This window comes from Alligator mississippiensis, chromosome 1 (genome assembly GCF_030867095.1).
Source record: "Alligator mississippiensis isolate rAllMis1 chromosome 1, rAllMis1, whole genome shotgun sequence".
Classification (NCBI taxonomy): domain Eukaryota; kingdom Metazoa; phylum Chordata; order Crocodylia; family Alligatoridae; genus Alligator; species Alligator mississippiensis.
In genome coordinates this window covers 49,917,087-49,930,776 of record NC_081824.1, presented here as the reverse complement: position 1 = coordinate 49,930,776, position 13,690 = coordinate 49,917,087, and the positions used below count along the sequence as shown (strand labels likewise).

Sequence of the window (13,690 nt, the reverse complement as noted above, 5' to 3'; positions counted from 1 at the left end):
AAAGACAGAGAAAGAGAGAGAGCAGAGTCAAAAGGGAGCCCAGTTTTGTTGCTTAGTAGTTGTCACTCACTTGAAAAGGGTGATTTAGGTTTCATAACCAGTATTTTATTTGGCAATACCTGTTTAAAAATAATTCTGAAATAAACTAAACTATCCCCTGCATGTGAGTGCCCCAGCTCTTAGACTGGAGAGCGCTGCTCATTTGTGTTCTCAAAGTCTTTCTCTGGCCCAGTCAATTTAGAATATTTTATGCACAGCAGAACAGCTGTAAAAGGAGACATGAAGGGTGCCCACTCAGCTTACCCCAGAACAACATATGGACTAGTAGTCAAGACATTTTTCAGGGTGTGGGAGAGACGGGTTAGAATCCCATCACATGGAAGAGGAAATTGGACTTGGGTCACACACATCCTTCATCATTGTCATCATATTAAAAAAAACAAAAAAGAAACAAAGCTGACCACAAAAGAATCATGTACAGAGCCCAATCTGTTAAATATACCTTTAGAACACTTATCAGATCAAGACTGAGGGTGCAGAAGCAGAGTTTATGGCTCTTAATTGGTGCTACTGGTAGAGTCTAATGTGTCACTGCTGTGTTACAGGTATCATTTTAATTACTACAGGACCACATGTGGCCTGTGAGGGGTTAATTTATGTCGTATGTCTCCCACCTGGCTGCTGCTACTCCCATTGCTCCAGCTGCAGCATCAGCCAGGGTCACTGAGTTCCCCCTCCCTCTTTTGGTTTATACTTTCTGCCCCCACCCCAGGCAGCATGGTGGCATGGTGCAGCCCACAGTGTGAGGTTAGCTCGCGACCCAGAGCCTGTGGCCAGGAAGCTGAGGGTAGGGGACTGAATGCCTGCACATCATGGTGAGGTGCCCATGCGGTATGTGCCTTGGGGGTCCCACTGTTCATGCTGCCACAGCTCAGATGGTGTGCATTGTGCAGCCCTTGCTGCTGCAGTTCTCAAGGCATGTGGACCCCAGCCACTTGGAAGATGGACAGTCCTGAATTATTACATGAACGTCTAATGAAGTATTGTTTTATCCCTCAGTAAATGTATATTTAATATTTTTAAAATAAAGACACAGAAGATAATTCTTAATACCTTTGAAAAATAAATGCAAAATATTTATGTATTTAAGATGGCAGATCACACAGAAGTAATGAGAGGGATCGAACGGCATCCTGGAGTCCGATATCCTGTTCTCACTCCTAATCTTCGAGGTTTCCATTCTGCTGTAAGTGCACTGGTAGAATGTGTCTGCAGTGAAGTTCTTCATGTTTCAAACATTAGGCAGAGTACCATAATCTAGCTATTTAATATCATTTAAACCAGTTCTGTACCTGTATTATTCACCCAGTTCTCAATAACTTTATTTTTATGTAAAAGTATAAGTTTTCATAGAGCAAATTACAGATTTCAGAGAACTACATTAAAGTCTATACATTTACATTTTAATAGTTTGGATCGATCAAACAGTCTTCTGCAAAGTGCTGTAAATTGTAGCGCACACATAAAGAAGGAAAAATAATTCCTTTTCACTACTTGGCTTCTTGCCACTAGAGCTGGTCAAAAGGTTTCCAATGGAATGCTTCCCCATTGGAAAATGATTCAGTGAAATCAAAATGGTTTGTAGGAATGTATCAATTTTGTCTAAATGTTGATGGGAAATTATCAAAATATTTCATTTCAGTGAGGTTAAAATGTTTCATTTTGACATTATCATTTCAGCTAATATAAAGTCATACTGATACTTGGAACTATGTGTTTTGACCTTATCAACATGAAGTATTTCAGACATCAAAATGACACGTTTTGATAAGGTCACAACAAAAGAATTTTGGATTACTTGGTGTTGGGAAAAATTCTGATCTATCTCCATTTTGTCCTGATCTGAGACAAAACAAAATGTTGAACTCTTGGTATTTCCCTTGAGATTGGAATTCAATTTTTTGACCCAGCATCTATGGGCACTTAGGCCCTAGAAGCACTTGGCCCTGTTGTATTGACAGTTCATCCTCTTCAGTGACCTTGCAGACCACAACACTGTAAGCCTGGAGATGAAATAGGTAGGTACGACAGTTTAGGAAAATGGAAACCCAAGTCATTTTGTTTTGTTTTCCTTATGACAGGGTTGGTTCCCTTTAGTGTCAAATTTTAATTTTTCCTCTGTTGCTGTTCTTAGTAGTTTATTCTTCAGGGAAGATATTTTATTTGAGCTGCCTGAAGGAGAAGAAATATTTTGAACATAAGAGACATATGTTTCTTAATAAAAATATTTTCTTTAGAAGGATGAAGTAGGAGTCTCTTGAGCCTTAGGCCCTGAACAGATATAACGTTTGAGCACTCAATGCCCATGAAGGACTTGAAAGGGTGAGCAGACAGATACATGCCATTTTAAGTGCTACAAAAATGTCACAAGGGCTCTAAAAATAACTCCATAGAAAATAACTACTATTCAGAAATGCTTCAAAATGAAGTGCACGTTCTGCAGAGTGTCACCGTGAAAAACTGGGTCTTCCAAGCATCTCACAGAACTTGGCTCTGTACACTGCCCATGAAGAGGAGTAAAAAGAAGCAGATTGTCAGTTAGTACTGATGTATTCTGCCTCTGCACCCCCATGGCCAGAATCAGGAAACAGGAGGCGTCTCAGTTCTGCTCACCACCTGGATGAAGAGGTGCTCCAAGACAGTGAAGACAGAGAGCACAGCAGAGTACTCACAGACAGTTCTGTTTACCCACTCACAGCTGTAGCAATTTTGAAGCCCTCCAGCCAGGGGTTGTGTATGGAGGTGTGCATCTGTCCACAGTTGAAACATTCCATGTTTGAAGTGCTTCAAACTGGAGCTCAACCTATAGCTTAACACTTTGTTTTTGTATTTCCTTAGCAGTATATGTTAAGATATGGATCTTTCTACTGCCCTGATAATTTTGCAACTGTCCAAGCTAAGGTTGTACCAATTTAATTAATTTGCTTATGAATTTCTAAAGCAAAGTAATATGAAACCTAGGTATAAATAAGTCTGCTGACCTACCTAATGTGAAAACTAGGGAAAAGGGGGAAAAGCAAACTTAAACAATGAAAGAACCATTTATTTCATGAGAAAGCAGCACTGTTTTCATTGGAAAAGTTGTTTTTCCCATTCTCCTATTATACCCATGTGTTTGTTCTTTCTATTCGTCTTTCCCTTGCCCCTTTTTTTTCACCTCATCTTCTGGTTCCCAGGAATCTAGCCTGCTGGCTTGTCTTTAGAGAGAGCAAGTTAGCTGCCTCTATCAAGATCACCAAAATGACCTACTCTTCTACTTACCTGAGACACTTTTTTGGTAGATTATTATATAGTCTGCAGGAAATCCATAATGATATAATAAAGCCATTACAGCCTATTGCCCCGATTATGCCTATAGCTGTAGCCAGTTGCAGCGATATACCTTCAGAGTCTGTTCCAGGATCAGAGACTCACTGATGTACACACACACCTCTCACTGAAGGTATGACAATGGGCTGTAGAGCTGATTAGCATTCTGACATTTTTATGCTGTTTTTATTCATTCTGTAAATAGCAAGTATCCATTAGTTACTACAACTAGCAGTTTATTTTATTATCATCACAATTTAAATAATGTCTTACAACTAAATATCTAGGAATATCATTTAAAATCTCAGGTGTTAATTAATACAGACTACAGTATTTAAAACAGTAATTTTCACCTTATCCAGTCAATTAAAAGAGAACGCACTGACAAAAATGTTAGAGTTAATATTGCAGTTTCTATAACATCAGGTAAAAGTAAAATTGATTTATTGGTACTAGGGGTCATAATTTTATGTCTTCATTATACAATTACATGGTACTTTCCATCTCTACAATTCTATTTTTATTGAATTCTGTTTTTCAGATCTCAGCAGGAGCTACAGAAGTCTCAGTATTTGGCGCAGCATCTGAATCTTTTAGCAAAAGGAACATCAATTGTTCCATAGAAGAAAGCATAGAAAGATTTGAAGAAGTTGCTAAATTGGCAAGAAATATGAATATTCCGGTGAGAGGGTAAGTATAAAACTTTCTTACATCATTACAAATTATGAATTTAAATGCCATATTGATCTTTTTCTTATCAAATTGAAAAGTATACCATACCACAGTCAACCTGTTTTTCAAATAGCTTTTGTAGCTTATCCTATCTATAATAAGGGAAAAGAAGTATTCTTGGGTGAATTGGGTTAATTAGTATGACAAATTTGATTCATTCAATTTATAATAGTTATTTAATGTTATGCCCTATATTTATGGTTACTACTGTATTATTGTGTCATAATTTTTCTAATTCGTATATTGATAGAACTTTGTTTAGATGATGGGACCTTCTTTTGGTCTTGCTTGCTTATAGTGCTGTTGCCACACTATTGTGCTCTTCTTTCCTTGTGCCCCTTTTTTACTTAACAGTCAAATGAGAGTTTTGGGAGAGAACGTTCTCTTCCAGAATGTGTAGTGGGACAGAAATACCTGGACAAATGACAATGGCAGGAGAAAATTGGCTACTTCTACAATGACCATATCTTAGATAAAAATGAGTGTAAAGTAATGATAACACAACTGATCCATGGGATCCAGATTTATGATAATGATATTGAGGCTCAAATGCTGATTTCCTCCCCTGGTAGGGTCTGGGATGAGATTAGAAATTTTCAATGGCTACTTGTCTGCTATGAATTAGTTTGCACATAAGTGGTAACCTCTTTTTCCATAGACATATTTCTGGACTCCTCCGAGTTATGCCAGCAGCAATTGTTCTGGTGGTTTTTACATTGAAACATAATGGAAGTAAGGTGTTTCCACAACATATGTATTGCTTATTATCTGATTAGCCATTTGTTTAGCCATGCAGGGAGGCAAATGAGAAAAGTGAAGAGGTAGGAGGACATAGAGAAGCAAGAAAGAATAAAAGAAAGAAAAGAGGAGAATGGGAAGAGTAGAACTGAGACTGAGATGGAGTAGGGAAGTAATTAAGGTAAGAAAAAAGGAGAAACAACAAAATAAAAAGATGGAAGTGCTGACATATAAAAATGAAAGAATCAGAAAGTGAATCGAAGATGTAAACCAGCAAGGAAAAGAGAGAGAGGGAATACAACAGTAGAAAAAATATAAATAAGTTAAATTTAAAAATATGTTTACGTTGTGCATCAAATGGAGAGATTTTTGATTTTCACTTAAGTTGGAAAAGCTACATAGGCATCACTTAATGCATACAGGACATTTTCAGCAAGTCTGTAGTGCCATGTGCAGTATGTTACACGACACTTCAGTAGAGGACTGTTTAATGTCTGCTAGGTCACAAAACAAGTACATTCAAAGTCAGAAGTGGATCTTAGACTTAACTTCACTACATCTATTGGCTTCCCCATTATGCCCACTCCCTGCATTATAATGATATGAGAAAATTGAATTACTGAGAAGGAAGAACAGAAAATCTGCAAGTGAATCACTGGATCTGCAGGATTACCACTGAGTAAAAGGTCTAATTAAAGAATATTAAAAGATATTACATACAAGATACATTTGTTTTCTCTTCTGTCCTTATTTAGGAATCTTTCTGTACAATTACAGGTTGAAGCAGGAAAAGCTAAGATACTGGAATAAACTGATAAATTAAAAATCAAGTTTCATACAACTTCTAGGACTAGATAGCATGTAGGAAGGAATTTTGAAGGAACTTAAAAATGAAGTGTCTCAGGTACTAGAGATGTTTAAGAATTTAATCAGAAATGCAGTTTCAGATTAAAATTAGATATTTTGTCAGAGGACTGGAAAGTAGTCAATGTTATAACTGCATTTAAAGAAAGTGCTAGGAGTGATCTTGGGAATTACAGAACTAAACTTTACATCAGTACAAGAAAAATTGGTTGAAACAAAAGTTGAAAATATAAGTATTAAATATCAAGATAGACCTGGGATGACAGACAATTTAGCATGGCATTGGTGAAAGAAAAATGTGACTCTCATCTACTGGAAAGCTTTGAGTATATCAGCAATCTAATTGATAAAGGAGAACTAATTGAAACAAGTTATTTGAACTTTGAGAGTATCTTTGAATAAATCCCTTACAAAAGGCTCTTAATGAAAAGAGCTATCAGGGCTTATGGTGGAGGTGATATCTTTTATTAGGCCAACAAGAATTTTGCAAAAAAAGTCTTTAATTGCAAGCTTTGGGCACAAACATCAGGCATCAGAGAAAAGATTGTAAAAGTTCTCTTGGGTAGAAATGAAAGTTCATATTTCGTAGGATTTCACAGCAAAGTCAATATGTGAAAAACTCCTCTGGGCAGTCAATTCTTAGATGGTAAGGAGTCTCTCCTACTTACACAATTTCAAGAGAATAATGCTTGGTAAATTTGCTTAAAGATTTCCAGATATTTTTAATGAAAAAATTACAGAGTCAAACTGTTAACCCCTCCCTGTCCTTGGTAGACTGACACCTGAGGCTCTCTAGTACTGTCAACCTAACTAAAACACAAACCAGCTTAATACACAATTTAATCCATTTCCATAGGTTTTCATGAGGGTTTTGTATAGTTCTTATGCTAATGATCAGATTTTGCTTAGAATAATTCATAAATGGTTTAATCCCATTTAAATAAATGTATTCATATCTAGTATGTGAAACCTAGCTTTATCCTATGGAAAATACCGTTTTAGGAAGATAATCATGAGTTTAATGCTTTCACTTAAATGGAACTCAGAAACTGTTTTGGTCAACATAGTCAGTGCAAACAAAAAGCAATGTTATCCTTGTTGAATATAGTGCAAGAAGGATCAGCCATTGAAGCCTGCCACTTGCTCAGTCACATCCCAGATGTAATTGTGATTGAAAGACTCCCTTTAGGCTAGGGACATACATTACACATAAACTGGTTTAAGTGATCAAAAACTGGTTTAAACCTGTAACAGAACAGATGTTCAGTGCACATAAACCAGTTTGAAAATGGTTGAAACCGGTTTGAGATAAACCTGGTTGAATGTAGTATCAGACTTAACTGATTTTGGTCAAACTGGTTTCTGTAATGTCTGTCTCAGGCCCCTGTCTGGTTTAAAATAAACCAGACTCCCCCAGCATCCTGACATGCTCTCTGGGCTGGGTAGGGCACTCTGCTGTACAGCAGGGCTGGCCCCTCCCCTCTGCTCCCTGGCTGTAGCTCCGGCAGAAACTTGCAGGCACAGAGTGTCTGCCTGGCTTATTCAAGCTAAGCAGGGATTATTCCCCCCATCCCTCTGCTTTATGCAGATACCACCGCATTAGCTAGCAGACCACATGCTGGCTACGGTCCGTGCTGTGGGAGACATCAAAGGCAGACAGGCTTTTTGGATCTAATCAATAGGTAGCTTAATGTCCTTCTTTGGAAAAGCTGTTTAAGAAGAGCTTGGAGAGAGGCTTTGTTTTCTTAATGGGTTGATAAACACTGACTTAGGGGTGATAAACATTCCCTGCTGCGCAGCTCAAGGTGTGTGTGTGTGTGGGAAATAATCAGCATCCTGCTGGACCTGCCCCACCCCCCTCAACCAAGCACTGTGAAGTGAAGGAAGGGCTGCTCTAGTGCCCTCTGGCTTCTAGCCTGAGCCACTGCAGACATGTGCCTGGATTTCTAGAATGAAAACTGAATATCCACCTCCAACTCAGTTCAAGATTTGCAGGTTAGGCTAATCTGCAAAGATTGAATCAACCCAGACTCAGGCTTTTTTAATGTCTGTCCCTAGCCTTAGTGACAGATTAAATTAAAGGATTCTCTCACAAAAGGTCAGTGCGTGCAGTACCAACAATGTGTGTGCAACATTATCAACACTGAACTGAGGTTCCATGGAATTAAAATGCTCTGACTGATGAAGCACATTAAGGATTTGCTTGGGGTGACTGAAGATGATGCAGTTTTTGAGCAGAATCATGATGTTGGAAAGCCAACTACAGCATGGGCAGATCCAGGATTTTGTGAAGGAGGATGTGGGAGCAGCACCTCCCTGCTTCCCAACCCCTAGGCAGGCAGACCCCATTGTGAGAGCAGCAATGGGGACTTTCAGGTCCTCAAACCAGTTAAGAATCCTGTCCCGCATTCCCTCATTTTGGGCACCCCTCCTTTCCCCTCCCATTTGTCTCCTCCTCCACCTACCACTGCCACTGTCCTCAGCTGGTGTGTGTGTATGTGGTGTGCGGGGAGTCTCAGAGGTTTTCTTGCCCTGGGCTCAGCAAAAGACAGCAGCAGTGGCAGTGGTCTCCCCAAGTGTTCCCTGCTAGCTGCAAGGTCAGGGTGAGCAACTCATCCACTGCCAGTGCTGCTTCTGTCCCCTGCTGACTCTTTGACAGCAGCTGTGGGGCCCCTCCTCCCACAACCCTCCCAAATAACAATTCTTCCAATTCATTTTGCAGTGGGAAAGTACTGCAGAGCCACTGCAGCCAGGTTTAGCAGAGGAGGTGGTGGTGGGGGGTGTGTTTATGGGTCTATGCTTGTTCCCGGGCTGGCAGGAAACACCTGGGAGATGCGGCACATAAAGGAACCCCCTGCTTCCACTATTGCTGCTGTTCCCAGCTGGAACAGACAGGAGTGGCTCTGCCTCCCTCCATCAACAGGGGACAGCAGGACTAGTGAGGTACCCATGCTGCTGAGGATAGAGGGGAAGGGAGGGGGTGCTGAGAGTGAGGTAGGAGGGACCTGATTTGTGGACTTTAAAAAATTCCTACTGCTGCTCTCAGCAGGTTCTGAAAGTGGGGTGCACTGATCAAGAGTATTTTGATCTAGAGCAAAGGACAGATGAGAGGTTCAGGGACTTTTGATGACATGTCATTACTTCCAGCTCCCACTTTTGTGCTAAGCCATGCAGCCACAAAAATAGGAATAGTACCTGCAGTTTGGAAAGCCTTGGAGTTCCTCATCACCCACTTTTTCATACAGAAATGGGTGGGGTGATGGTATTTTTTAGCCATTTGAATTCAGTATTTGTTGTCTGTCTTCGTGGTTTTCTTGTGTGGAGAGAATTGGCTACTAGCCTTGTTTTATTGTGTGCCTTAAATGTTCATAGATCATGGATAGATACTGTAGTTTTTTGTAAACTAAAGTAAATAAGTATATTTAAATATGTATTAGTGAGTTTACTGGTGAAAGTTAGGGCAGAATAAAGTAGTAAGGAGTTATGGACAGTTTGTTTATTCTGACATTATTTGGGTTTTGTGCATTAAAAATTAACATCTTGCTATTAACATCCCATCATACAGTAGTTTCATTTGCAGAACCCATATACTACATATACACCTTACTTAAGACTAGTCCCAAGACTAGAAGATTTGGTCTCTAGTATAGATTTTGTATGCTAAATATTTAACTTGACTGACTTGGGTAATACAAGCATTAATATGCATGAAGTGTATTTACATTTTTTCAGCAGAAAGATTGTTTCACTTCTAAAGCATTATTGTTGTTTAAGGTGTTATTTATTTGCAGGAAATGGATAATTTAATACTTGCCTTAACTTGTGCAGTTGAAAAAATACCTCCAAAAATAATTTTAAGGGATTCAAATTTTATTTCCTATTTTTACTGGCAATTTAGAATTTATGTAGTGAGTGTAAATCACTGGTAATCTGCAAATCTTATAAAAATGCGCTCAAGCAGTTGAAACTAAAGTTTAAACTTTAGCATGTCTTAATGTTGCTACAGCTGCACCAACATTTACTCGATCGTCCTCCAGAAAATTTATGTTGTCAGCTGTCACATTTAAAGCCTGTAACACAGTACACAGTATTCTGAATGTTTACTAAATTGGTTCAGATGTTTATGAAAAATAGAAAACTTGCATATGGTCTTCTTCAACAAGAAGTTGTGCTATTAGTGCTGTAAAGTCTATTTTAAATTTGTTGTACGTAAAGAAAAACAAACAAAACAAAACAAAACAAAAACCCTTCCTATAACATCTGGCACACACTAATAGAAAAGTGTGCCAAATCGATGTTATAAAATCTGTGGTCAGCTAACAACTATTATGCATATTTAGCATGTGAAAAATCATTAAAACTTCTGTTTTTAGGATTGAACTCTTTAATGTGTAATTCAGGTAACTTTGGAAATCCCCCTATTTTTTCCAATGGTTAAAAATGAAGCAAAACATATGGGATTAATGGAAACCTATGACATAAAATAACTGAATATTCATGTGTTGTATTTGTAAACTTAAATGTATCATAAAAAGAAAATGTTCAATATATTCTGGTTAAGCTAGATTCTTTGCAAGTTAATTTATTCAAAAACTTCAAAGGCCCCTAGAAAGAAGTTGTAAACACTACAGTATGTGTATGAGTTCTGTAGAACTACTGTCTGGTTCAGGAAACATTACCGAGCATATGTAACTGTAAACATGCAGAAGTAGATTGTTTTTTCTAACTAAAAACACACCACTCCTTCCTCCTCATGTTAATGAACAGCCATGTTATGCATTGTGCCCAAATCCTGAAAACACTTCTGCATGTTAGCTGTCTCTTTGAAGCTATCAGGGCTTTGTACATATGTGCATTTGCTTGTGCCTGCAAGTGTTTAGATAGTTAGGGCTTTAGAAGTTGAAAACATAAGGAAATATTAATTGTGAAAATATTTGCCCTAAATTTAAGAGTTTTCCTTTTGGTAGCTTTCAGTTTGTAAATTGAACTATGTGCGCATGTGTGTGTATGTTGCATCCATTCAAATTAATGTGTATTATATCTTTGGAAAATATATTTTCTTTTTAAAAAGTACCCTCTATTTTTATTTTTTGCAGTACAAATTACAAAAAAAATGTTGAATTCTCAAATACTTTTTCACATACTTCCATATTTGGAAATGATAGATCACTAGTTGACCTGTTAATAGTTTGAGACAGATGAATATGCTTTGATTGTTTTCAATACAGGTTTCCTTCACTTTATGCAGGTTCTGTATATGCGAATTTGCTCTTATGTGATGGCCTTTTTTTATACCCAAAATTCGTTATATATAAGGTAAATTCACTCTTATGCAGGTAAGTCTGGGGGGGGGGGGGGAGAGAAAAAGGCCATGGGCGGGGTCCCTCCGGTGAGGGAGGGAGTGGGGCACAGGCAGGCGCAGGGGCTGTGATGAGTAGGGCCTTGATCTGTCCCTTCCACCGGTGTTGAGGGAGGGAGTGGGGCTGGGGCAGCAGCAGCAGCAGGTGGTGCACAGCTGGGGCGGGGTGTGGGACAGGGTTGTGGCTCCTGCTGCTATGGGCTGCTGCTGTGGGCTGGGGCTGAGGGCCATGCCAGTCTCTGCCTGAAGGGGGCTGGGACGGGCTGCGCTCAGGGTGGGCAGCAGTGGCGCTGGAAGAGGGGCCTCATCCCAAAATTCATCTTAGTTCCCCCAAACTCCATCCCAGCACCACCGCCTACCCCTCCCTAAGCTCAGCATCGCTCAAGCCCCCTGCTGGGAAGAGCCTGGTGCAGCCCCCATCCCCAGCCTATAGCAGCAGCCTGTAGCAGCAAAAGCCACTCCTGCTGTCCTATGCCCCACCCCAGCTGTGCAGCACCTGCCTCTGCCTCAGCCCCAGCTCCACTCTGCCCCTCCCTCACTACTGGTGGGGGGTGTGTGCAAATCAAGGCCCCACTCACCCCAGTCCCTGGTCTCTTCCTGGTGGGGGAGTTCGAGGCAGTGTGCTCAGGGTGGGTGGTGGTGGCACTGGGAGGGGTATTGGTGGCAGGGGCTATAGTGAAGCTTGTGGTGGCTGCAGCCTGGCTCAGCTCCCTACTGGGAAGAGCCCAGTGCCACCCCGGCTCCAGCAGACTTACCTGCTGCAGTTGCAGTCAAGGTCTTGGAACGTATCCCTATTTGTTACCTTGTAAAGTGGGTTACCTTTATGCAAATTTGAGATATGCACAGTTTTTCAGGAACACATTTACTGCATAAAGCAAGGGAAACCTGTTATATATTTTGTGTCATGGTGTCTATGTGCCATAAGAAGAGATGCTTTGTCAATAAGTGTTTAGTCCAAACATTGTTTTTCTATTGTGATATCAACAAGTTACAGTTTATTAAAACAAAATTCGTCTTTTGTTAAATATGTAAAATAACTATTTTCCTTCTAAGATAACATATAGACTAGGATGCAAAGTAATAGAAACTATTTAAAAAAACCCCCAAAAACCAGACCAACATTTTTGTGTGTTTCAATTCTGTTTGTGACTCTTTGGTGATGTTTGTACTTCCTTGAAAAATATGCACTTTTTATCTCACACAAGCTTTAGAGAATTTTTTACTTCAATAAATGCCTTCATAATAAATAGTGGGAGACAATAATAAGGTCTTGACTTTCTAAATTACTGGAAACATTGTTATTACCTAGATAATTCAATCTTTATTAATATGACAATTGCACTGAACTCTCTCTGTTTTGAGCATCGTTTTCTTGACATTTTAGCTCAGTAATATCTATTTTCCTTTTGTTAATTTGTATGATTCCTCCAATACCATTTAAGACAAAAAACGATATTAAACACTACATTTTCTCTCTCTCATAAACCTAATACCATTTAATCTGCTACATCCTTGTCCTGCTACACACTATTTAGCTTTTAACCAAACTTTCTATTTGTATTCATAAAAAATACAAGTTGAAAACTTGGATATTAATATTTTCTGGCCTGCTAGGATCCTTAGAGCTGCTTATAGAGTTTCTGTTTTAATTTAAGTAAAAGCGGGTGTGTATACACATCTGCATTACTGTATAGTAACAGAAATGACTGCATAGTATGAGCATGCATCTACACGTGCATGCCTGTACTGCGCAGTAAATATGGTGATTTATGCTGACTTTTAATCTACAATTAGGATCATACCAATAACTACTGTGTAGACAAGCCCCTAAAAGTAATGGAAGAAACACATTTTATCACATTGGTAGTTGCTATGCTTTCTCTTTATTAAGCCAGTTGCGCATAGCTTCAAAGAGAAGTTCTAGCAGGCAAGTGTTTTTGTTGAGGTGAGGAGATCCGTGTCCTGCCCCCCCTGCGTTAAGGATGGGTAATATGTACTTAGGCCACCAGAGGATCCCTGAATACAAACAAAATTATTTACGGAGCTATTTAAATCGGATTAAAGACAGTATGTTTTGTGCCACAAGAAGGGAAGAAAGCAAGAGAGCTGGGCCCGTATATTAAAGACGGTGCTACCTGATGCAAACTAAAATTCTTCCTATTTTTTCCATAGTGACTGAACACAGTGTTGGCACCAAATTAAACTTTAACTCAAGAATGTATTCATTGATGTGGTATGTAACAACTAAGCTAATTTGATAGAAGGATTGAGTCTAAATTCAAGTATTAACCTCATATTGTATTCATATTTTTATTGGAGAGACTCATTCTATTCATACAGCTTGTGGTGCAGTGGGGTTCAGGTCCATGACTGGAATTCCCAACCCTAGAAGCAGTAGAAGAAAATGATACATAACAACAGTTATCCTTGTTTTGATTTCATATAGTTTGTTTTGTGTCATTTGGTAGGATAAAAGTATAATTTTGTTATTTTTAATGAGGACATGGAACTTTGAAAAAATAATACTATCATAATTGATACATTTTGGATTTGGCTTGGTGATTCCCTTTCAGTCACCTACTCCTCAGAGTAAAGATTGGCTCTTTTTGACAACTGATTTTTTTTCCA

General features: G+C 39.0%; 1 protein-coding gene across 4 annotated transcripts in view; it reads left to right on the top strand.

Moving 5' to 3' along the window:
* Positions 1–13,690, top strand: part of HMGCLL1 (3-hydroxy-3-methylglutaryl-CoA lyase like 1) — a 158,204-nt gene that overhangs the window by 52,211 nt on the left and 92,303 nt on the right. For all 4 annotated transcript variants that reach the window (XM_019497033.2, XM_014605349.3, XM_019497054.2 and 1 more), the window contains 2 exons: positions 1,151–1,246; positions 3,911–4,059. In XM_019497033.2, the coding sequence (XP_019352578.1) occupies positions 1,151–1,246; positions 3,911–4,059 (245 nt within the window). The remainder of the gene's footprint in view (positions 1–1,150; positions 1,247–3,910; positions 4,060–13,690) is intronic.